General features: G+C 39.3%; 1 protein-coding gene across 4 annotated transcripts in view; it reads right to left on the bottom strand.

Annotated features, from left to right (window-relative positions):
- si:ch211-129c21.1 (uncharacterized protein LOC563087 homolog) overlaps nucleotides 1–25984 on the bottom strand; it is a 75346-nt gene that overhangs the window by 34245 nt on the left and 15117 nt on the right. For 3 of the 4 annotated variants that reach the window (XM_059991280.1, XM_059991277.1, XM_059991278.1), the window contains exons 2-6: nucleotides 14817–15211; nucleotides 13381–13526; nucleotides 9886–9948; nucleotides 7655–7753; nucleotides 1394–1493 (exon numbers count right to left, since the gene is read on the bottom strand). In XM_059991280.1, the coding sequence (XP_059847263.1) occupies nucleotides 1394–1493; nucleotides 7655–7753; nucleotides 9886–9948; nucleotides 13381–13526; nucleotides 14817–14928 (520 nt within the window). In that variant the 5' untranslated portion in view covers nucleotides 14929–15211. Of the gene's footprint in view, nucleotides 1–1393; nucleotides 1494–7654; nucleotides 7754–9885; nucleotides 9949–13380; nucleotides 13527–14816; nucleotides 15212–18691; nucleotides 19091–25984 lie in introns of all 4 variants that reach the window. The other variant, XM_059991279.1, reaches the window with a different exon arrangement.

Below are 25984 nucleotides of genomic sequence, written 5' to 3'. Positions count from 1 at the left end.
TGGCGTGCTTGCCTATCTTTATTAATCTTGAAACCTGAGTTCAAGAGTCAGGAAGTTATGTTGCAGCTTTATTAAACCTAGGTTAAGCTGCATCTGAAGTATTGCATTCAGTTCTGGTCGTTCCATTATAGTAAGAATGTGGAGACTTTGGGAATGGTGCAGAAGAGGTTTATTCGTACCCTGTTTGGATTAGAGGGCATGTGTTATAAAGAGAGATTGGACAAACTTGGGTTGTTTTTACTGGAGTGGCAGAAGCTGAGGGAAAACTTCACAGAGGTTTTTAAGATTAAGAGAAGCAAAGAAAGAGTATCTTTTTCCCAGGGTTGAAATGTCTAAAATATGTGGGCATGTAGTTAAGATGAGAAGAGGTAAGTTCAAAGGAGATGTGTGGGTGGAGTTTCTTACTCCTCCACACAGAGAGTGGTGGTTGCCTGGAATGCCCCGCCAGGAGTGGTAGTGAAGGCAAATACCATATAGGCATTTAAGAGGCTCATAGACAGGCATGTGAATGTGCAGAGAATGAAGGGATATTGTGGGCTGAAGGGTCTATTCCTATGCTGTACTGTTCTGTCTCTTAAAATTACCAGACTGCTACTGTTTTGATATTCATCTCCTTGTCGGCTGAATGGCAAGGAGCTAATCGTGGATCCCCACTACTGTTCCCATTGACACCCACAGTGCTTATTGTGCCTTCACTGCAAAATCATTGTAGGGTGTTGTTTCCTCTTACTCCACTATTAGGTTTATTACTTAAATTTAAACACGCATAGAATATACTGCAAATGTAACTGCTATCGAGTAAGTTAATATTCCTGTTGCTGCTTGATGTGCAGAAGACATTTACAGATATAAAACATTATATTTTTATTTTAGGTTTCTAGAGTCTGGAATTATTTTGGGGGATAATAGTCCGTTCTTTTGGCACACAACTGGAAGCTGCATTTTATTAAATTACTTTTTTTTGTAGATTATGACTTCATTGTTTACTCGAGGATACAATCTAAACTGACATTTGAGTGTGATACTGAGGAAGTGTTGCATTGCCAGTGGCGTTATCTGTTGGTTATGACGTTAAATCAAATTCCTGTTTCCCAGATCAGGTACAACATAAGGATCCTATGGCACTAATCCAAGAGCCTTCAGCAGCATTTTCATTTTGGTTACTACCAAAAATAAGAATAAGAGATCAACTTCTTTACTGTTGTTTGTGGCACTTCACAGTATGCTGCCTCCAAAATACTACTTACAAAACAAGATGTAATGTGTTCGATCTAAAGGACACTAAATATAATAAGAAACATTTCACTTCTTTTACCAGGTTTCCTACATGCAATGTGACAGATTTAAATTGAAAAAATAATTTCATTAAATTATATTAAAGAACACAACATACCGACCATTACAGATGCATACTTCTGAGTAGGGTCAAAAGGACACTTCCCTTTACTTTCTTGAGGATTTTTTTCTAGAAGGATTTTGCTGTTGTTAATAACCTGCCAAACAACAAATCATCATGGTAATGCTTTGTTCCAAGCGTTCAGCTGAGGTAATTTCCCGATGACAATGTGACAATAGTTTTTGTTTGAAACTTTGTAGTGATATGAATGCGACAGCCCAGTAGTGCTGAGCGTTTATATAGAGCAACTGCAGACAACAGGTTTCCCTTTAAGAAGCTCTGTTTACACTGTATTTTGTTGTTGGTTAAAAAAATTTCTAGCCACCACTATCCAAAAAAGGCCAGCTACAAGATTAGAAATACAGGCATACTATATGTGTTTGCCAACCAAGTTCCTATTGGAACTTGCACAACACGCTGGAGGAACTCAGCAGGTCAGGCAGCACTGAAGCTTTAGCCATTATAGATAGTTGGCCTCACAATGTTTTATATTACAAAGGAAAAAGCAGGCTGCATAAAGAAAGAAAAAATATATATAATTAGGCTGATCTCCAAGATTTGATCAAAAGTTAAGATCTCTGTTGCAAGATGGACTTGAACCTTGGGTGAAGTAAAATCAGGGTACAGCTGCAATTCCATTAGCAGCAGAGTAATGTTTTGACATGAGAAGAACTGGATCATTCATAATCAAATAGGTAACGTTAGTTCTCCAGATCTTTGACCATTGCTTTCACTTATGAATAGAAGGACAAGGCTTTTGAGAACTGATATTACCCATGGATTGTTCATCTGTATAAATCCATGACTTCAGGACACTTGAAAGGAAAATCACAGGAGGGAAGGAAGGGGGACTTTGAAAACAAATATTGGAAGATGAAAATCCAATAAGTAAAAACATACTTGAAAACTAAAATCATAATTATAAGTAGAGAAATTATGCTGAGAATCTTCACAGAGAAGAAGTGTTTAGGGCATTAGTTACTTCACAATGATGTAAAATGGCATAAATAAATCAAAGGAGCCAGCAAGTAGAGCCTTGAGTCATTAAGTTCTCAGTTAAGTGCTGAAAACACTCACTCACTGTGTTCTGGTACCCATGGTTAACTCAGCAATTTAACTTGTTTAATTGAACAATGTCAAGTTTCAAATAGATATTGCAAGCATACACATGGATGTAACCAAAGGTTCAGTTCTTAAACAGGTTTGGATAGATTATACATTTGGATTCTGTTCAAGATAATCCTAAAAATATGATTTTTCAGCAATGGAGCTAGTCGGCATTATCAAAGACCACACCCATCCCCAGTGGGCAGGAGATACAAAGCTTGAAAGCATGTATCACCAGGGTCAAGGACAGCTTCAATCCCACTGTTATCAGACTCTTGAATAGACCTCTTGTATGCTAAGACAGACTCTTGACCTCACAATCTACCTCTTATGATTTTGTATTTTATCATTTACCTGCACTGCACTTTTACAGTCATTTTTTCACTTTATTCTGCTTTTTTCACGTTTTACATTATTCTACCTCAATGCACTGTGTAATGATTTGATCCATATGAACGGTATGCAAGACAAACTTTTCATTGTATCTTGATACGTGTGACAATAATAAACTCATTTAGCATTCAGAAGAGGGTGAGGCTTTAGAATTCTCGGCCCCAGAAGGTTCAGTCATTGAGTTTATTCAAAACAGAAGTCAATAGATTTGATAGCATTGGACAAAGTTGCTATAGATGAACAGCAGGGTAGTTTGAATAGTGAAATGGCCTACTCCTCCTTCTAATAATTCTTTGTGATCTTATAAAATGTTTTAAAATAACAGGATTTAAATTATTATTTTTAAATTATAGAGCAAATATTACATGTACCAAGCTGAAGGTGGTATTGCATATCATTGCATTATTTTTAGACAGTAAAACTAGATTGGTTAAAAATCTGCTCAGAACATCAGAGTAAATCAGCATTTCTCTTCTAAAAGAAAAAAAATCAAAACAAGATCTGTTAGTTCCAAGATTTCCAGAATTTGAAAAATCTCTAAGACAAGAAAATCCACAGATACTAGAAATCCAAGCAACACATACAAAACGCTGGAGGAACTCAGCAGGCCAGGCAGCATCTATGGAAAGAGTAAACAGTTGCCGTTTTGGGCTGACCCTACATCAGAACTGGAAAAAAATATGAGAAGTCGGAGTAAGAAGATGGGGGGAGGGGAGGAAGAAGTACAAGATGGTAGGTGATAGATGATAGGTGAAACCAGAAGAAGGGGAGGGGTGAAGCAAAAGAGCTGGGAAGCTGATAGGTAAAAGAGATAAAGGGCTGGAGAAGGGAGATTTTAATAGGTGAGGGTAGAAGACCATGGAAGAAAGAGACAGAATATAATGTGTTGCTCCACCAACCTGAGTGTGGCCTCATCACAGCAGTAGAGGAGGCCATGGACTGACATGTCAGAATGGGTTCCCACGCTCCATCTGCCAGAAAAAGGGGTAACTCCTGGTGGCCACCCATTTCAATTCTACTTCCCATTCTCATTCCTTATATTATATTGTATCCCATTCCTTATATTGTAGCCTCCAACCTGATGGTATGAAAATCGAATACTAGAACTTCCAGTAATTGCCCTTCACCATTCCCGTTTCCCTCTCTCACCTTATTTCCTCGCCTGCTCATCATCTCCCTCTGGTGTTCCTCCCCCTTCCCTTTCTTCCTTGGTCTTATCCATGATGGTTCAGGAGCCTAATGTTTGTAGAGTAGTAATTGTTCTTTAACCTGGTGGTGAGGGAATTAAGGCTTCTATGCCTTCTGCCCAATGGTAGTAGTGAAAAGAGGACATGTCCTGAATGGGGTTTTGGCATCTTTGATGATGGATGCTGCTTTATTGTGGTAATGCTCCAAGTGAATGTATTCAATGATTTATCGATGGAAAATTACAACTATAGAAACCTGCAAGGTTCTAAGCAATGCCTGCCTCTTAGTGGGATACGTTATTTAGGTTCCCTCCCTCAACTGCTTTCCTGGTAACATATTTACTACACATGGCCATTTTGGCCTATTGAGCTTATCTGTCAGCTGGAGTATCCCATTCTCAAAGAATTTTCCCTGTGACCTATTATCCTCATCTTCCCATTAATTCCCCCTGATCCTACCACTCACTCATAGCGCAGCAGCAAATTACAGTGACAATTTACATCTTTAGGGTGATAGAGGAAACCAAAGCACTCAAAACCCACCCTTTGAGGAAGTTCCATTGACATTCAGTGGTGTCACCATCACTGAATCTCATACTATCAACATCCTGGGGGTTACTATTGACAGGAAACTGAACTAGTTGAGCCATACAAACCCCGTGGCTACCAGAGCAGGTCAAAATCTAGGAACCCTATGGCATGTAACTTACCTCCTGACTCCCCAAAGTCTGTCCATCATCGACAAAGCTCAGGTCAGGAGTGTAATGGAATATTTGCCACTCGCCTGGATGAGTGCAGCTCCATCAACACTCAAGAAGCTTGACACCATCTAGTACAAAACAGCCCACTTGATTGGTACCCCTTCCACAAGCATCCAATCTCTCCACCATTGATGAACAAGTTACAGTAGTGTGTACTATCTACAAGATGCACTGCAACAACACACCGAAGTTCCTAAGGCAGCATCTTCTAGACCCACAATCACTCACCATTCTGACTTGTAAACATATCGCCATTCCTTCATTGTCACAGGTCAAAATCATGGAATTCCCTCCCTTACAGCACTGTGGGTGTACCTACACTTCAAGGACTGCAGCAGTTCAAGAAGACAGCTGATCACCACCTTCTCAAGAGCAACTAGGGATGGGCAATAAATGTTGGCTTAGCTGGCAATGCCCACATCCCTTAAATGAATCAATAAAAAAAATTGAAACTTCAGACAGATAGTGTTGAAGGTCAGGTTTGTATCTGGATCTCTGCAGCTGGAAAACAGCAGCCCTTTGATGCATGTAGAAATATAGGTACAGAATACAGAAATTACTCTGTTTTGTACTGCTTCTTGCTCTCATAGAGAAAGAAAATTTCAGCATCTTGCAGTTCATTTCCATTCTACTTTCATTTTCGCAGTATTCAGCTCTGTCTCTTCTCTTTCCTTGACTTCTACACCTGATTTCTGAATCAGGTTTATTATTGCTGACGTATGTTGTGCAATTTGTTGTTTGGTGTTAGTATTACAATGCAAGACATCAAAATTATTATAATTTATAGCTGGAGCAGTAGAGTAATAATGAAGTAGTGTTCAAGAATTCATGGATCATTCAGAAATTTGATGGTGGAAGGGAAGGATCTGTTCCTGAAATGTCGAATGTGGGTCTTCAGGCTCCTGTATCTCCACCCCAATATAGTAATAAGAGAACATATCTCCAATGGGGAGGGTCCTTAATGATGGATATGATCTTCTAAAGGCGCTGCCTCTTGAAGATGTCTCAATGGCAGGGAGGGTTGTGCCTGTGATGGAGCTGGCTGAGTCAACAATCCTCTGCAGCTTCTTTCAATCCTGCATATTGGAGCCTCTATACCAGGTGTTGATGGAACCAGTCAGAATGCTCTCCATGGTACATCTGTACATCTGATAACGTATCAAATTTCCTCAAACTCTTAACGAATTCAAGCTGATGAAGTTCCTTCTTGATATGTTGGGCCCTGGGTAGATCCTCTGAAATGTTGATGCCCAGGAACATGAAACTGCTCCTTCCATCAAGATCAAGATAAAGTTCCCCTTATCTTCAGCTTCCATCCTGCATGTCTGCATGTTCAGCAGGTCACTCCTCATCATTTCCACTGTCTACAATGTGATCCAGCATCAGATAACCTTACTCTCTCCTTTCCTTTCAGTAACTGAACAAACTATTATTGGACATCTGTGACACTCCAGTTCAATCTTCTATCTCCACCAATTCTTAATCCTCATGGCAACTTTCTATGCAGCCTTGGTCCTCTGACTCCTTTTTTTTCCCAAACTTCAGAGATCCACACATTTCTTCCATGTAAAGCTGAAATTCATTTGTTCTTCTTCCAATTTAGTGTACAACACTCAATGCTCATTGTGATCTTTTTTTTATTGGAGAACTAAGCATATTTTGGATGAGTTTGGTCTCTGATAGTACTGATGAAGTCCAAGGTAAGCATGGGGAATTGCATTTCCTCAGAAGGTCATCACAATTAAAACATTAAAAAAATGTTTGTCTTTCAGGTTGGCATCAGAACTGGCATCAATTTTAATATTAATTCTGTTTTATTTCTTCCTCCAGCACAACAACTTGAGTCACAACATGGACAAGATATAAGAGGTGATTATGGACTTTAAGAAGGTGCAGGATGACCACTCTTCACTGGTCATGCATAGCTTCTCTGTGGAGAGAGCTAGGAGCACCAAGTTTCTGAGAGTGCACTTAATGGACAATCTCACCTGGTCTCTCAATACCACCTCTTTGGTCAAGAAAGCACAGCAGCGTCTCTACTCCCTAAGGAGACTCACCCCCACCCTCACTTTTTAATCATATTTTACAGGAGTATCATTGAGAGTGTCCTGACCAGCTGCATCACTGTCTGGTATGGGAATTGAAAGGCCTCTGATAGCAAGTCCCTACAAAGGATTACGAGCACTGCTGAGAGGATCATCAGGATCCCTCTTCCACCCATTTGTGATATTTATCAGGAGTGCTGCATGCATAATGCCCTTAGTGATCCCTCCCATCTGTGCAATAATATCTTTGAAACTCTCCTGTTGGGCAGGAGGTGCCGTAGCATTAGGACGAGAACTGTTAGGAATGGAAACAGCTTCTTCCCCCAGGCCGTAAGATTAATGAACTCCCTGCCACCACCCAGGTCTAATCATGTATGAAGTACCAGTAGCGTTATACTTTTTACTTTTTAGCTTGTGTCGTAAGTACACCTTATAATTTGTTAATTTACTAGTGGTAATATTACTTTATGTGCTATGTGTGTGAGTTATATGTGCAGGGTTGTGCACCTTGGTCCAGAGGAACATTGTTTCATTTGGCAGTTGAATGACAATAAACTGAAGTTCAACTTGAACTTAATATTGTTTAGTCAAGTAAGTATCTGCAACATGCTGCTTACTGCTTTATCTTAGAATTCTGTTATTTGTAATCGTAGCCTACTAATGTACACCAAACTTAAGGTACCCATTTTTAGACTCAGCCTACTGTAAATAATTTTATTATCCCACTTTTGGATATGTAAAACATATATCTGTATGAGTACTTACCAAATTATTACATGTTGGTTGAAATGCATTTGTTCCACATACATACATTCTAGATTCATTTAACCAGTGGAGAATGCGTATATAGTTACGGCAATCGGTCTGTAATGCAAAAATATGTATAAATGCTGAAGACAGTGAATTTCCAAAGTCAATTCAAACAGATCAATTCCATATACTTATCTATCTTTAAATCATATAGCATATACTACAAAAAACAAGAGTAAGGAATTTTACTTTTGTTGGAGTTCCTATGTGAGATTGATTTGGGTTCCAATTTTTATCCCTCAAACATATCACCATTAAATAAAAACTGCATAATTGAGAAAATATCTTTTAAATTTTTTAGTTCATTACAAAAGGGAAGGATATCTCCAGAATAAAAATTATACATTATTTTTCCTACAAATGACATGGTATTTTGCAACAAAACAGGTTCCAGAAGCTGAAATACGCATTGCCACTCCTATATTAAAATAATGAAAAGCTATCATTCTGACTTACATTATGCCATGAAGCAGATGAATATCAGGTTGGACGTATAAATAGGTCCTCTCTCTGAGATATATACTGGACTCTTTCAAAGTATAAATGATAAATTCAATTTTATTGCTAATTCATAATGACAAATTGCTTAAGTTTGAATGAGAAAGGAATGGATAATGTTCTCATGGAGGTAGATGGAGAAGGAGTAAAGATGTTGGAAGAAACTATAAATAATTGATTGGTTGGGCAACACACACAAAATGCTGGAGGAATTCAGCAGGCCAGGCATTTCCCATCCCTTTTTCCCTCTCTCAACTTATCTCCTTCTCCACCCATCACCTCCCTCTGGTGCTCCTTCGCCCTTATTCTTTCTTCCATGGCCTTCTATCTCTTTCAGCAATTAACTGCCCAGCTCTTTACTTCATCTCTCCGCTTCCAGGTTTCATCTATCATCTGGTGGTTCTCTCTCCCCTCCCCCCATAAATCTACTCCTCAGTTTTTTTTTCTCCAGTCCCGCTGAAGGGTTTCGGCTTGATACATAAACTGTACTTTTTCCAATAGATATTGCCCGGCCTGCTGAATTCCTCCAGCATTTTGTGTAGGTTGCTCAGATGTCCAGCATCTGCAGATTTTCCCTTGTTTGTGTATTGACTGGTTGGGTTAACTTCTCTCTTTCTGGGCTAATTATGCAATTACACAAAAACAGTAAAGTAAATAATAAAAGCTGTAGCACATAAATTAAAGGTACATAATAACTTCAAAAAAAATTCAGGAAAAACTCAATTTAGATACAGATGGAAAAATATTTTAAATAAACCTGTTACACAAAAAAAACTTACTTTAATTGGAAATGATACAGTCAATGATTTGAATGAAACACTGCAGTGCAATTCTTTCAATGTTACCACATTTGATGAGATATTACAACCAGGGAGTAATAGCTCAAGTAAATCAGTTGTAACATAGAGGGAGGAAAGACTTAATAATGTTTCAGGTATTGTTGGAATCAAATCATATTCAGTGCATCTAATAAGAATGAAATAATAGTTTGGATGTTCTGAACAACTTCCAATTGATCTTAAAGAAAATTATTAGAGTTTGCCATTTTTCTTGTTGAGGACGATAAAGGAAGCAAAAATTTAGAAAAGAAGCTGCAACCAAATATGAACAATAACCCTGTTCAGTCTCAGTGGAGGAAAAAACTGGAGATATCACCCTTAATGTCAATAACCCTGGAATGAGCAGGAAAAAGAAGAGTAGGCTGGACTCACCATCATAAGCATTTATAAAATGAGAGGCAAAAATCCACATAGAAATATTTAAGAATAAGTAGCCTATTCCCACTTCAGTTTTTAATATGGTGGCCAGAGCAAAAGACAACTGAAAATCTTCATCTGATTTCACACTTGAAACCCAATTACTGTAAGGCAGCTTAAAGTCATACCTTAGATGAGCATAGATAGAAACATCTATTTTCAAAAGAAATTTCCATTATTTTGATCCAGATGAATAAACGTAGGAAAGGTCACATGCTCTGTTTCTGTCATAAAGCCAGAACTGATGGAAATTATTAGATTGTGGAAATTTTATTATTATGAACTCTAATATGTTTAAAAAGCATCCTTAATTAACCTAAACACAATTCAAAGAACCTGCCTTTGTCAGTTGTCTGATTCTCAGCCGTGCTTTATTTTATTATCAATAACTGTGATTTTTAGAACTGAGTATTTAACAATTGTGTAATGTACCTCTTGCGATTTTCCTTTGTACATGCATTCTTTCTGTTTCTGTTCCGAAACAGGCCACATCTCCTAGAAAAATGGTTGGGAGATTTAAAACTGCGCAATTTTAAGGATGTACAGTCATTATTCAGACAAGGTTGGAAGGCCTTAAATAGTTTAAAAAAAGAGGGAACAGGATGTATTCAGCAGTCCAAATAAATATCATTAACCATCCCTAGGGCTAGATTTTACTGACAAAGGGCACTTATAAAAGGCAGTTAAAAAAAAACAAACACAAACATTTGTGAAAGAATGCTCTATTATGAGAACAGACATTACAATTACATGTCAGGTATAATGTTAGCCAAAGATAAAGGGTTACATAAGAGCATTCAAAGAAATGAGAAACATATAATCAAGACAAAGTCTGATAAATGGAAATCAGAATCATGGAATTACTACTGCTAGGGAGACTGTCAACCCAGGTGTCAACCTGCTTTTAAAATTAGATATCCAAGCCACTGTAATCTCCAAAATGCTTTTCCTGTATACAGCTGCACGCCTCTTCTTTGTTGCATTTTTGAATAGATGCATCAATAAAATCACTCAGTGATGAGGAACAGTTGTACATCCAGAACAAAGAGTGACTCCCATTTTTCTCCGTATGTTGCCTGACCAGCAACCAAAAGGAATTGGAGGACTATACAAGAAAGTGGACTCTAAGAACTGGGTCATTCATGATTTTACTAAATGGTGGACAGGATTAATAAGACACATTGTCCATTTCTGTTTCTATTTCTGCTGCTTACGTTGCTACTGTTGCATTATGGAAATTCTGTCAGATAGGTGATTGAGAAAACAACATAATTACAGTAGCCAAACCATGTTTCCCTTTCAAAATATATTTGTGGATAGATAATTAATTTTCAAGGTAATATTGAGAATGCAGTATGTTTCTTTGCATTGACTGGAGAAAAGAACAAGGATGGAGCAAACCCTACTCCATCCAATCCCTTAGCACTATGGCTGTCTCAGGTAATATTAGAGAAGTTAGAATTATCTACCTATTCTTAAAGTTCTATTATTTGTACATATTCTCCTTACATATTTGCTTCTCTAATTCCTACTGACTATTCAGATTCAGTTTATTGTCATTTAGAAACCACAAATGCAATGCAGTTAAAAAATGAGACAATGTTCCTCCAGAATGATATCACAAAAGTACATGTCAAAACAGACTACACCAGAAAGTCCACATAATCCACATATTGGGGGGGGGGGGTCTATAGTACAATATCAACAAATTGATTACCCCCCTTTTACTTCTAAGTTCTACTCATATGGCATCATTGGATAAATATCCATGCATATCCTCTTCAAGTGCTACTACTGTCATATTCTCACTAACCAAAAATGTAACTCCCCTACCCACTTTCCTCAATAACTATACTGTAATATCCCAGGCCGATGTACCCATCCACGTTTATTATCCTTACCTATCAGTTTTCTCGCTCCTAAATTTTATCTGCTCTTCTTTGAAGTCTCTGCTCTTTCCTAATTTACATTAATTTTGACAACTGTATCAAAATAGTTTTCATGAAAATATTGCTTTAGCAGTTTCAAATATAACCAAAGCATTTAAAATAATTAGCCGTAGCACATTATTATAACAATAACTTGTCTCTCTCTCTCTCTCTCTCTCTCTTTTCCATAAAAGTAAGGTTCCTTCTACTAAATTAAATCTGAAAGAAATTACTTGGTCCCCATTAGTTAAATCTCAGTTCCCAACATGAAATTACAGTTAAAAGTAACTCCTTGACCTTGGGTACAGAAACTCTGCCAAAGTCAAAAAAGAGTTTCCAAAACAAAGACATAACACAACAGCAACTTCCTGCCCTCTGTCGGAAAGACTCGTCCTAGCCAGCTGTACAAACGCATGCTAATCCCATGGTACATGATGTCTGGAATATAATCGTGTAGTAAAATTTTGGAAGTTGTATTGTTATTCACTTTAAATATTTATTATAAATTAAAACAGTCAATGGGTGTATTTATTCTTCCACAATGGCTACACTTCACAACACACAGATTTAAATTCTTCCACTACATCCCCGTTCCTACACTTTTCACCACTGCACAAATCATAAACAAAACTATTTTAAAGAGTTAGTGTCCAAGGTCAATTATCCTGTTAGCAGCAGGACACTTCATTTGAGCAGGGTTGTAAACAGATGTCTCTCCTACCCAAATATATTGTTGCTATGTTTCATAATACTAAGGCACTTTCTTTCATTACATCTCCTATTCACATCACAGCTACACTTAGTGAACATCAATAAAATTTTTGTTAAACACTAAACCTGAGTTCATAGGAAAATGTGCACTATTCTTAAATCAAATGATTAAAATTAAATTATTAATTTCTTTGAAATTTGCCTTTTTCCTTTCACTTAAATAACACTAGAGAATACTTTTATAATAAAAGATATGATAAACAGGCAGTGAGTTTCAATATAAGCCTTTTTTATTGGACTGGACTAAGTTTTATTTGGGTCAAGAAGTCATTGAATAAACTAAGAATATAAGATGAAGCAGGTGTTATTTTGGTATAGAGCAGAACTAAAATTAGAATTAGAATTTTATTTCTTACATCCATCTCACAACATGAGGAAGTAATAATCTTTATACTATCTCGAAGTATAAGACTAAACACTAAAAATTTGGTGTTAGTATGTTTGAATTAAGTTATCTCTGAAACATCAATCATTCTTAGTCCTTCAGATATTTCAGCACATTTTAAAAAATATATTTTATTCATAGATACAGCATGGAACAGGCCCTTCTGGCACAACAATTCTGTACAGTACTACCATGTTTACCATCATAACCTAAAATGTAAAAGAGCAATAATTCTGCAAATGCCGTCCCAAAATGAGCAACTATGCTTTCAAATGAACTTATAAAAACCAGCCATTCATGGTACTGAATTTTTAAAAAAGAGTGCCTTCACAAATCCTTGGAAGTTCACATTAATTCTATGGGCCTCAAATATCCTTCATTCTCACTCTCAACTCCCTTTTTATTAATTCGAAGTTTATCAATAAACTTTTCAGCCATGAGTATTCTCATAGCTTATCCTTCACTGGCACTTATGCATTGACTTTCAGGAAGAGTAGTGGGTACTAGGTTATTTTCCTCTCCAATACCTCCAGATTCCCAGTTAAAATGACTGAACACAAGGAACTAAAGGTCCATATGGTTCAGTTGCACGATAATTTTACAGGCAAACAAGGTGATGCCCTCAAAGTTCTTACGAGCAGGAATTCCACTTATCCTTATGAGCAAGAAGCACAGAGAAATTTAAGACGCAAACAGCGATAAAAGGGAATAATTATAAGAATCACCAGAAATAATTAACTTTGCATCATACCCAGTTCGACAAGCACTGATTCTGTAGTTTTACCATTTTGGTACTCAAACCAACAGGTGTGAACCACAAAAGATTTTTCTTGATATCCTTACTTGTGAAATACAGTCTGAAACGTTTTCAATGTTGAGGGCAAAAATGGCATCTCTAGCTCCTACTAACAGGAGGCCATGTTCTTCACTCAACAGCAGTGTTGAATAATTGGAGATTCCTTGTTCAGCAAATGTTTTCAAGTTTGCATCTACAAAAGGTAAAAACATATATCTTTGCCAAAAATATTAAATGATAATATTGGGGACATTCTTAAGTTAGATATGCAATCAGATATAATCTGTATACCTGCCAATACACAGATTATGTGCAATCTAAAGTAATTATGTTCATAATTAAGATTGCTTGAAGGATAATAAAGTTACACTACCATGTGAATATTCATGCTGTCATTAACTGCAAATTATTTGCTTTCTACATTTTAAGTATCAGAACAGTGGGCATTTTCTAAAATAATTATGCTTCTCATAAATGATCTATTGGGTGTTTGATTAACTACTAGTTTCTGCTGTCTACAAGATTATTCTTCTAGAACATTTCTATGTATATGAAATGTATTTGCTTCTCTGTTATTCTGTACCCAGATATTTTGTTAGATTTCAAAGTAGAAGTACATAAGTATTGCATGAACTAACTATAATTTCATGAACAAGCAGTGTGTGAACTTGTTTGACGGTGGATGACAAAACTGAAGTATATCCGATATAGGAGAGATATACACATATTTAGGGAATTAAAGCAGATATTGAAGTTTATGACTTTTAAAAATCACAGATATTTGAAATTTGAGATAGAAACAGAAAATACAATCAGCAGGTCAGCCAACATCTATGGAAAGGGGAAAGCATTAATGTTTCACATCTAAGGGTCTTTGTCAGAACTGAGAAAGAGCAAAAACAAGTTAGTTTTCATTTCAGATAAACGAGGAAGGGATGAGACCAAAACAGGTTATTGCAGCAGTTAGAAGCAGATAATGCTTTTTTGTCTGTGCTATGTATTGCTAAGAGAAGAGCTATGGGACATCCCTAGTAGGCCAGGATGTACGTATGGAGAGAAAGAGAAGCTAATTTGAAAATCAAAATGCATAACTCACACCAATGGCTAATTTTGATACAGACTGAAAGAAAGGGTGAATTTATCTGAAGTTGGAGAATTTAACATTGAGTCCAAAGGCTGCAATGTGACCAGATAAAGTATTGTCTCCCATGCTTGCTTTGGGCCTCAACATAATAGGAGGATGAATGCTTTGCAAAATTATGCTCAGCCCACAGAAATGACCTTGAGTTTCTGGTTGCCTGACACTTTAATTCAACATCCCACTCCCACATTGACATATGTTTGTTGTCTTAAATTCTCATCCAGATCATGGGAAATGATAAAAAACAGATCAATTCACATAACTACAAAGTACCATTAGTGTTTGGGTGAAGAGGATTTGGAAGAATTAAGTATAATTTCTTAGACAATAAACTGTTCTTACCTTCATAATTCACAGTTTTTCTTGGTGTACAATCCAGTGTGTAAGAGGCTTGAGTAAGTAGTAGAAATGTAAACAGCAGATTATGAAACAGGAACACAAAGCCCTTAATCATTTTCAGTGTCTATGTTTGGATAGTTAACGCTTTGGAACAGTCTTGCTGATAAACACATTTAAGGTAATAGTTAATCATTTCTCCAGAGAGCTTCAAGAACCACTTTGTTGAAGAGGTTGTTGTTCTGCAGGTCCAGGGTCCACATCCATTGCTATCATGGTGCCAGATTTGAAATGTATCTCCAGTAAAGTCATTAAAAAGTAAGCATTCAAATGAAAAGCAAGTGCCTATGTTGTATCCTTCAATAACAGTTTGATGGAATCTTCTGTGAAGAAGCATTAACCTGAAATAAAATTTGCTCTTCAGTATCTTTGTTAAGGTTCCCATTCTTCAATGCAATTTAATTTATAATTTAATTCCTGAAAATTAAACTATCATTATAACTTTCATAGATGTTACTTCCTTGGAAAACCTAGAAAGATAAATGTAAACATTTTTATGACTTTTCTAAAAACTAATGCCTGTAATACAGAGAAAGGCTACTGCTGTTTAGGTTGAGAGTCAAATGAATTTTTTTGTGCTCTTGCACAAAACAAATATGCAAAAAATGTTGATTTCTATAAGCTTTGTAGCTAAAAACTGTACTTACCATTTAGGAACAAAGTGGAACTCAGCATAAAACTAATTGCTGGGAGGACCTCAGCAGGTTGAGCAGCATTTGTGGGGAAAGGAACTGTCAATATTTTTGGTTGAGGGGCTGCATTGAGACTTGGCAGTGGAGAGGGAAAACAGCCAGTATGAAGACAAGAGGGGGTGGGATGGGATGAGTCAGGGTCCATTAGGTGATAAGTAGGCAGAGGGGAAATGAAATACAACAAGCAAATGGAGCCAGGTGAGACAGACATGCAGATCTTTGATGGGTGAATGCAGATAAAGGAAAAAAAGGCATATGGAGCCAGGTGGAGGAGGGAAGGGAGACACAAAGGCTGTCAGAACTGTAAACTGATGAGCAAGGAATATGACAATGGGAGCCATTAGGGTAAAGATGAAGGGCAGGTGGAGAAGGGAGCAATGAAAGTGTATGATCGGGGCTGGAGGGGAATATGGGAGAGTTCTAAAATGGGTGGGACATAGGTGGTTTGAAAAGGGTGAGGGAAAAATAATCACAAAAGGTAAGGGTTACTAGAAATTGGAAAATACGACATCCAGATAATTGGGTTATAGACTACTCAGGTAGAATATGAAGTGTTGTTATTCTAGTTCCTCCGCTGTGTTACCCTAGCAGTGGAGAAAGCTGAGGAAGGACAGGTTGGTGTGAGAATGGGAAGAGGAGTTGAAATGGCATCCAGCTTAAGTTTTGTAACTAGATTCCTGCCACGCAGCTGGTTCTAGGCAGATTTATAGCTTGATCTAACTGATGAGTTCCCCTCTTTATCATGTCTGTTTTCCAAACAATGTTCCTACATCACAGAATTAAAAATAGGGGAAATACGGGGAGGAAAAGGGAAGTGTCTAGTTGAAATGGAAATAATTAACAGCATACTAGAACAAAGGCTCTCAGTCCTTTGTGACATCTCACCATTAAGTATCAGGTGAGATATCACTGCGTTCCTAGAACAAGGCCATAAAAAAGAAACAAGCATAAGCTATTCTGTTCCTTAAGCCTTCCTCCACCTCTTACAATGATCATCACTGGGCTAACCTTCCTTAAAACGATATTCTTTTCCCATTTGTGCAGACTCCACAGTTTTCCGGAGAAAGGAATCCCAAAGATGGCCTTATGAAAAGAAGCGTTTCTTCCTCAACTCAGTCTTAAAATGGATGACCCTTGTTTTTGAGACTATTCTCTTTGATGCTAGACTCTCTCATGTGGGGAAACATTCTCACAGAAATTATCCTGTCCAGCCTACAAACCTTAAACCTTTCAATAAAATTACCTCTCAGTTTTCTAAACTCCATTGTGTACACATCCAACATGATCACCCTTGTGACAAGCACCCAAATGGAAGATGATCCACAAAGTTAGAGCCCATGGCAAATTGGATCCAAAGGTGACATGTAACATGAGATGGAGGGTTACTTCAGTGATTGGAAGACTACGGTCAATGGTGTACCACGGTATTGGTGTACGGAGCCTTGCTGTTTGTTTTATATATGACTTAGATAAGAATGAAGGTGGTACAAATGGAAAGTTTGCAAATGACTTGAAAATTAGCATGTCACTGATGATAGGAAAGGTAGTCTTTGTTATGAAAATGATACTGATCAACTGGAAAGTTGGGCGCAGCAATGGAAATGTAATTTAATCCTGGTAAGTGTGAATGATGTGTATGAGACTTGGGCAGAGCAGACCTCTCAGTTGCTGGATGAGTGGCAGTGCACTGATGATGAAAAAAAGACAGCAATTGGTTAAAAGTTTGAAGGGGCTGGCTGGGGACGTAGTGAGATCCATAAAGACAGAGAACCCCTTTGCTTTCTCTGTGGCCTACATGCAAGCACTAGAAAAGGAGTTTGGCGTGATGGGAAGCCAATCGGAGCTTCTGATGGGGTTTCAGAACTTGTTTCAGAAGAAGTTTTCTACGTACATTTTTTGGCTAGAGAGGCAGCTAAATTGCTTGCGTCATTGAGGGGACATTCAAACGGCTGAGGTGAATACATTAAGAATGGACAAGGTGGTGAACGGCGCCCATTCGCTGGACCTGATTGCTTGGGGTCTCCGAATATCTCATAAGATGCGACCTCCTCCCCTCCGTTTGTTGAGCTGATCAAAGAAGTAAGCGAGGAGGAAAATACAATGGAGGCATGGGAGGCCTCCGTCTGCAGGGTACATTCCTCGGTAGTGGTCCCCTTGGCTGAGGTGACCACTGAAAACCTACCCCAGGGAGTGGTGAAGGACCTCGTGGCAGAGTTTAGGACTGAGATGTCCCAGTTGTTATCAGCAAGTGTGGCCCCCCAGTATGATAGAGCTGATAGGGAGGTGGACCCCCTAAGGAGATGAATTATGCAGAGGGCTGCTAGCGGCCAGTATTGTCTGTTATAACTACGGTAAAGAGGGACAGTCCAAAGTCCAAGACAGTAAAGAGGGAGTGTGATCAATGGGAAACCCCCCAGAGAGTGAGCCCCTGGGTATCTAAGCAGAGAGACCCAGTGAGGGAACAGCCTGGCATTTCGGAGGGAACACATTCCCAGCAATATATCCAGGAACACCCTATTCCTGAAGGCTTAGTAGTGCCAAGCTCCAGTGTATCGCTATGGATTGAGGGTAGTTATGCTAGAGCCATACTTGACACCAGCTCTCAGGTTACTCTGCTGTACCGTTCATTTTACAACCAGTATTTAGCGCAATTGTCATTGTGCTGGAGATCTGGGGTCTTAGTACGGATTATTATCCGTACAATGGTTACTTGTCATTGAAGCTGAAGTTTTTGGAGGTGGATGTGGGAGTAGCTGAGGTCCTTGTTACATTAATGATCTTTTGTCTGGACCCAGTTGAGAAGGACAAATCTTCAATTTTTGTGGGGATGAATACTCCTCTTGTGAGAGGAGGCTAGTAGGAGCCTACAAGGAGCAAGTTGGAGAGAGCTTTCTGAAAACAATGCCCATTCACCCTGTGTTCTGAGCTGCTTTTGAGGAAATGCGTAGTCGCACTGGGCAGGATGATGAGCATAAACAAGGGCCTGTCTGGTTCACTCAGTCAAAGTCAATCACGTTACGGCCTGGGGAAGTAGCGAGAGTGACTGGAAACCCCAAATTTCCAGGAATGCCTAAGGCCGAAGCCCTCTTGGTGGATGCTCCAGAAAACCACGAAAGGAGTCATGTTTACCTGCAGGGGCCCAAACTGCAGAAGCCCTTGGTTGTACAGGTGAACAAGATAATAGTGAGTGTCAGGAACACTTTGGAGCGGGAGGTCACCCTCAGGAGGGGGACGCCAATGGTGCACCTCTTCCTGGTGATGGTAATGTCTAGAGTCCCTGTGAGACAAGCCGGGGAGAAATTCTCTCCAAAAAGATGAAAGATGACTGCAGAGTCATTCAGCTTCGGGGCCTCCCGGTACCTGGAGGTTGGAAGAAGAGGTTGATAGAGTAAATGCTGAAGCTGGAAGATGTCTCTTCTGCTGGTGAGTTTGATGTGGGTTGTTCCAAGAGCACCCGCCACACCATCCAGGTGACAGAAAGGTTGCGGGTGACTGGCGTCTGCAGAGGTGGAGGACGTTCAGCAGCATCTGCGGAAGTTGAAGGAAACTGAGATCATCACTGAGTCCAGAAGCCCTTATACGTCTCCAATAGTAGTGGCCAGGAAAAAGAATGGGAAGGTACGGATGTGTGTAGACTTATCAGATTCTGAACAGACATACAGTTCCGAGAATCAAGGATGCACTAGCCTGCCTGAATGATGCAACGTGGTTCAGGGTGCTGGACTTGAGAAGTGGCTATTACCAGATACCTATGAGTGAAGCTGATAAAGAGAAGACTTAAATGTTACATATGTGTCTGATGTGAGAAGGGAGCTGAAAATGGCTGAAACTTTGCTGCCAAACAGAATCAAAGAAATAAGAGGAGGTATGATCAGAAAGTTAGGTTCTCCCAACTCCTGCCTGGAGACCGGGTCCTCATAAAGAATTTGAGGCTACTGGGAAAGCACAAGTTGGCTGACTGCTGGACGGCTATGCCCTATGAAGTGGAAAGTTAGATGCCAAATATACCAGGTTTTCTGGGTGAAACCCAAGGATGGGAATGGGCCTGTCAAGTTCTTTATCAGAATCACCTTCTGCCTCTGGGACAAGAGGTGCTTGTTGACCCAGAGCCCGACCTGGACCCTACACCTTGTAAGAGGACTCTGTGGCAACATGAAGAAACTTTAGGATCAGCAGCAGGAAAGATTAGACCAGCCGCGCTCCTGAATGAGATACGGATTTGGAGGATGAGGAAATGGGGGTGTGGTATATGCTGCTTTTTGCTAACTCACCACTAAATTAGGAAGAGATTCCCAACCCTTCTCACGCTAAGGCAGATGAAATTGGGGGCTACCTGTGGACAGGCAGGCTTGCAGCTGGACCATGAAGGGGGCTGGGCTCTAAAGTAACTGGGAATGAAGCTGAGCTCAGCCAAGTGGCAGAGGGACCTGGGTTGCCAGAAGGCACGAGTAAGAGACATGGGGAGGCCTCACCATGTAGACCAGAAGTATCCCAAAGAATGTATGAAACTGAAGACATAGATGATGAGATATGGAGGTCTCAAAGAATCAGGAGACCCCCAGATAAGCTGGCCTATGTAGCACCAAGGTAACAGAGGTTTGCGACTATCCCCCTGGTGAGATATGTCACTACCATTTACAAATCGATTGGAGGTTCTGACATCACGAAATTCCTTTGAAAACGGTGTTTTTAATGGCAAGATGACAAAATTATTTCAAAATCATGAGGACATGATTATTTTGGTGGGAGGAAAGTGTAATTCCCTGGTTCATATTTTTACTGTTATGCTGTATGTATTTCATTTTGGTAGCTCTGTAAGAGCAGTCTATTCTGTTTTCAAGCTTGTTTGCATTATTGTTGAAGATAAGAGAGAGAAGAAATGTGTGCCATCTGGTTAGGATGGTAGGATTAAACGGAGGTTTCTTTGGTGAGGGACACTAAGGTGGGGCTAGGAGCTTTGTGAGAGGAGATGAAGAGAGAAGACGCTGGGGAGAACCGGTCATAGCATACAATCTGGTGAGAGACCCATTGGTTCAAGATGGGTTGCGAGTGACATTTGGAAAGTGATGTGAGCTTTCACATTGCCTGAGGGCCCAGTGCGTGATTGACAGAGAAGTTCAAGATGAACTCCAACTTGTTCAGATTTGACTGTTTAATCAGAATCGGCACTTTTCTTTTTGTTGTTCTTTATTAACCCTTGAATTAAGATTCATAAATATCATTCCTTTAATCAATTGCAGTGTACTGTCCGTCATTTTGTGGCATTAATTTGTAACAGGGTAGCGAATTCCACAGCATCCACACAAACTGGGGTTGGGGTGGGATTGAGTGCGCCTCAATCTCACGAGTTTGGCAGGGCTGGAGGTTGTCTTCCCTAGACTTACGCAGCCAAGGAGACCAGGGGGGTATCAGATGCATTCTGGTGGAGGGGACTTATTTAGTTTAGGACATATAGAATAAATAAGTATTGAGTATGAGGAACAGAAGGATCTTGATGTATAACTCCAAAGATTCTTGAAGATGGCAGCTTAGGTAGATGAGGTGGTGATGGCACATAGGATGTTTGTCTTCATTAACTGGGACATAAAATACATATCCAAGGAGCCTTGGAATAACTTTAAAAGCATTGATTAGACCATAAGTGGAATAGTGTATGTTGTTCTGGATGCTCCACTATAGAAAGGACTGGCTAGGTGTACTGAATATGATGCAGAAAAGATTTACCAGGAGTTGCCTGGATGACTTTTTTTTAAGTTATGAGGAAAGCCTACCAAGGAAATGAGGCCAGGTTTTCTTTGGAGCAGAGGAGGTGGAGGGAGGATCTGGCAAAAGTACTCAAAATTATGAGCTACACAGATTTGGTGGATAGTGAGGAGCTTTTTCCCATCTTGGAAAAATCTAAAAACAGAGAGCATTGATTTAAGGTGACAAACAAGAGGTTCAGAGGGGAGAAGAGGAAAAAAGTTTTTAAACCAAGAAGGTGTTTGAAGCCTGGAAAGCATTGCCTAAGAAAACAATGGAGTCTGGTTTTCTCATAGTGTCTAAGAAGCATTTGAATGAGCACTTGAATCATTGAGTCATAGTAATCTACAGATATAATACTGGTAAACAAGATTTGGATAAATAGGTACTTGATGGTTGAAATGGACCAAAGGGCCTGTTTCTGTACATTACAAGGTCAGCAGTCCACAGTACCATCCCTACAAAGTTTCCCCAAAACCATACACCTTCCCCCCCCCAATATCAGCTATTATTAACTTAAAATTCTTCATATGTATATATGATACATAGAGCTCAAAAAATTAGCTCATGCATTGTACTCTTCTGGGCCATTTCGATGGTCCTTAATCAAAACAATTAATTCAGTGCCAACTATTAATTAACAATGGCTAAATGTTATCACTGGTTATCAGTGAGCTGAAAGCTTGTTTATGAATTGAGGGTTTCTTTAGGAAGATGAGAATCTAGCATCCACACATAATGGCCAGTGTAGTGAAATTCTGCTCAAGAATCATTCTGATATTACTGACATTAGCTTCAGCATGACTATTGGCCTCCCACTAGGTACGTAGGACCTTCTGGGAGTATTGCTAACCATGCCTCTCCTGACTCTTGCAGTATCGTCAGTAGGTCACAAAGGTTTTACATTCAAAGAGTAGTGTTGGTTTACAATTGCAATATGAATCAGAATCAGAAATCGGGTTTAATATCACCAGCATATGCCATGAAATTTGCTTATTTGCATCAGCAGTACATGTCCTGGGTGATGGTGGTCCCTAATTTTGGATCCCTTCTTTCTTGAGGCATCACCTTTTGAAGGTTTCCTGAATTCTGGGGAGGCTAGTGTCCTTGATGAAGCTGCAGCTTTTTTTCCAATTCTGTGCAGTGGTTTCTCCGTACCAGATGGTGATGCAGTTAGAATGCTCTCCACAGTACACCTGTAGAAATTTGCAAGTGACTTTGGTGACACACCAAGTTTCCTCAAACTCTTAATGTCATACCTTTCTGGTAAGTGCATCAGTACAGTCAGCCCAGGAGAGATCCTCAGAGATGTTGAGAACCAGGAACTTGAAATTATTCACCCTTTCCACTTCTGACCCTTGATGAGGACTGGTGTATGTTCCCAAAACTTCCCCTTCCTGAATTCTGCAATTAATTCTTCGGTTTTACTGACGCTGAGTTCAAGATCATTGCTGCAACACAACTGAACCAGCTAATCTCTCTCAGCCCAGTAAGCCTCCTCATCACACTCTGAAATTCTGCCAACAATAGTTGTGTTGTTGGCAAACTTGGAGATGGTGTTTGAGCTCGCCACACAGTTGTGAGTGTAGAGTAAAGCAGAGCAGTGGCTAAGTACACATCCTTGAAATACACCGATGTTGATTGTCAGCAAGGAGGAGAGGTTATTCCCAATCCGCACAGACTGCGGTCTCCCAATGAGGAAGTCAAGGATCCAGTTGCAGAGAATAGTACAGAGGCCCAAGTTTTGTAGCTTTTTGATTAAAATTGAAGGTATGATTGTACTGAATACGAACTGTAGTCAATTAACAGCAGCCTGATGAAATCTGCTTTTACTATTGTCCAGGTGATCTAAAGCCAAGTGGAGAGCCAATAAGATTGCATCAGCCGTAGCCCTATTGTAGCAATAGAGAAATTGGAGCAGGTCCAGATTCTTGCTTAGGCAGAAGTTGATTCTCGCCATGACAAATCTGTAAAAGCATTTCATCACAGTAGATGTGAGTGCCACTGGGCGACAGTCATTGAGGCAGCTCACTCTGTTCTTCTTGGATACTGGTATGACTATCGCCGTTTTGAAGCAGTTTGGAATTTCTGACTGCAGCAGTGAGAAATTGAATATGTCCTTGAACACTCCCGCTAGTTGATTGGCACAGTTTTCTGAACCCTACCAGGGACCTTATGCCTGATGCCCTGCAAGAGTTCACCCTCTTGAAAGATGTTCTGATGTCAGCCTCTGAGACAGAGATCACAAGGTCATGGTTGCTGCAGGGATTTGTATAGATGAGGCTTTATTCTCTCTTTCAAAGTGTGCATAAAAGGAATTGAGCTTAGCTGAGACTGAATCATCACTGTCATTCATGATGTTAGGTTTCACTTTATATGAAGTATTGATCTGCAAACCTGCCAGAGCTGACATGCATCTAACACTGCCTCATTTGAAATTGTTTTTTCACTTAAGATAGCCTTCTATAGGTTATACGTGGACTTCTTGTATAGTTCTAGATCACTGATCTTGAATGCCACAGACGTAGCCCTCAGCAGACTATGAATCTCCGGGTTCATCCACGGCTTTTGATTTGGGTATGTCTGGTATGTTCTTGAAGGCACACACTCATCCACACAGCTTTTGATAAAGTCAGTGACAACTGTGGCATATTTATTCTCACTTAAAGATGAATCCCTGAATATTATTCAGTCCACTGACTCAAAGCAGTTCTGCAAATGCTCCTCAGCCTCCCTCGACGATGCCTTCTTTGTCATCAGCCCTGGTGCTGTGGATTTTAGTCTTGGCCTACATGGTGGGAGTAGTAGCACAGCCAGATGGTGGGTCCTCTGATTCCACAGGTGATATATTGTTGGTAGTTGTTCAGAGACTTCTTCATACTGACCTGGTTGTAATCCCTCTTAATGATAGGAAAGACATCAGGGTGTGCTGTCTCCTGCCTATTGATTATGGAGGTTAGCTCCTCCAGTGCCAGGTCAGGTGAGCAGAACTGTGACAGAACTGCCACGACTATGCACCATGATGAATTAATAATGAGTTAAAAAGCAGTCTCCACCACTTTACCTTTAAAAACAGTCCTGTCTTTATGGTGAATGGTGAAACCATTGATTCCCAGCACTGCATCCGAAATGGTGGGTGTTAGCCATGTTTCCATGAAGCAAAGTACATGGCAGTCCCTGATGTCCTCATGGTACATCAATCTTGCTCTGAGGTCTTCAGTTTTATTTTCCAGACACTACATTCACCAGAAGGATAGTCAGGATTTGGAGTCTAAAACCTCTGCATATTAATTTTACTTGCAGTCCAGCACGCTTCCCTTGCTTCCTTTTTCTTAAAGAGAAATTGCACACTCAACCTCAGTCTGCAGTTTGGGTTCCGTTGATTTTGAGTATTGATAGGTTTTTTAAAATGTCTTAAAACAAAGTCGCTTACTGAAGTACCAACGGCTGTGACTATGGATTTCAGCTGTATCAGTCCTAAATGGAAATATTTGATGATTCTCATCAGAGCTATACACAACAGGTTGCCCCTTATCATGCCATCTTTCCAGAATTTATTCCAGAACCATTATTTTAGTGTCCTGGACCAGTGGTGTCATGTTTTGTTAAGCTCACTCTAAGCACAGCTACTGCTCCTTGTAAGATGAAACAGTTGATTTCCAACGAATATTGCTTTGTTTATTTTTTGGTCGTCAATGGGAGTCAGTCTTCAGTTTTTAAAATGTGAATGACAAGCAACAATTAGTTTGAATTTAAGACTATTATCAATAGAGCTGGTTAACAGATGCTCTGCCTGTGAGAAGTAGGATGTAGCTCACCACACTTGGTTTATTAATGCTCAGAAGTGCAGTATAAGACAATAGGTCATTTAATGTGGCTTGCTTCAAAATAGACAAGCTAACTAAGTTGCTTAGTTCAAAGAAGCTTGCAGACCTGATGAATAATATCATTTAGCGTATCAAATAGTTTACAGTTTTTGTTATAATTAGGAGTTTTATCCACTCAAGGAAGTTAGCTTTACAGCATTGGCTGAGATCTATGCCTCCAAGAGACTTTTAGACCATTTATGTAAAAAAGGGTATCTGAATGAGTGTGACGTCACTCAAGTAGAAGAAACTGTATGAATGTTGAGAGCAGTTAAGGCTTATTAGGAATGAGGTAAAGAACATCAAGAAGTTATGGAAAAAACACTGGGTGAACTAGAATCCATTTCTCTGGCTTCAATTTCTGGGACATATGCTTCATTCATCTGCATCATTGGTATGTCTTTTTAGTTTATAGGAATTGTATCTGTGGTTTGGAAATCCTTTGTGTTTTAGAAATGATTTACAATTTGAAAATGTTTAAGATAGAAATACTCAGAGTTTTAAATGTGTTCAAAAAATTTTGTTTGGATTTAAATGTGCATCACTGAAAATAAAGGAACTATGTTTTAAATTATTTTGTTAGCTGGAAGTATCTTCTCCTTGGTTGGGAGAGGAGACCCACTGCTCAAATAGTGGGTATAAATAGGGAAGTAAACCAGTCTTTGAAGATGGGTAAATACAGTATAATCCGCTTTAGTGATAGTACTTGTTGTTATTCATATCTGATAGGGCTTAAGGACTTTGATTGAGTTTGAAAGTTTGCGGTTAGCAAACCTAATATCATTACATATGTAGGGCACGATTAGCAAAATGG

Source organism: Hypanus sabinus, chromosome 16, assembly GCF_030144855.1.
Source record: "Hypanus sabinus isolate sHypSab1 chromosome 16, sHypSab1.hap1, whole genome shotgun sequence".
Taxonomy (NCBI): domain Eukaryota; kingdom Metazoa; phylum Chordata; class Chondrichthyes; order Myliobatiformes; family Dasyatidae; genus Hypanus; species Hypanus sabinus.
This window is presented reverse-complemented; position numbering and strand designations above follow the sequence as displayed.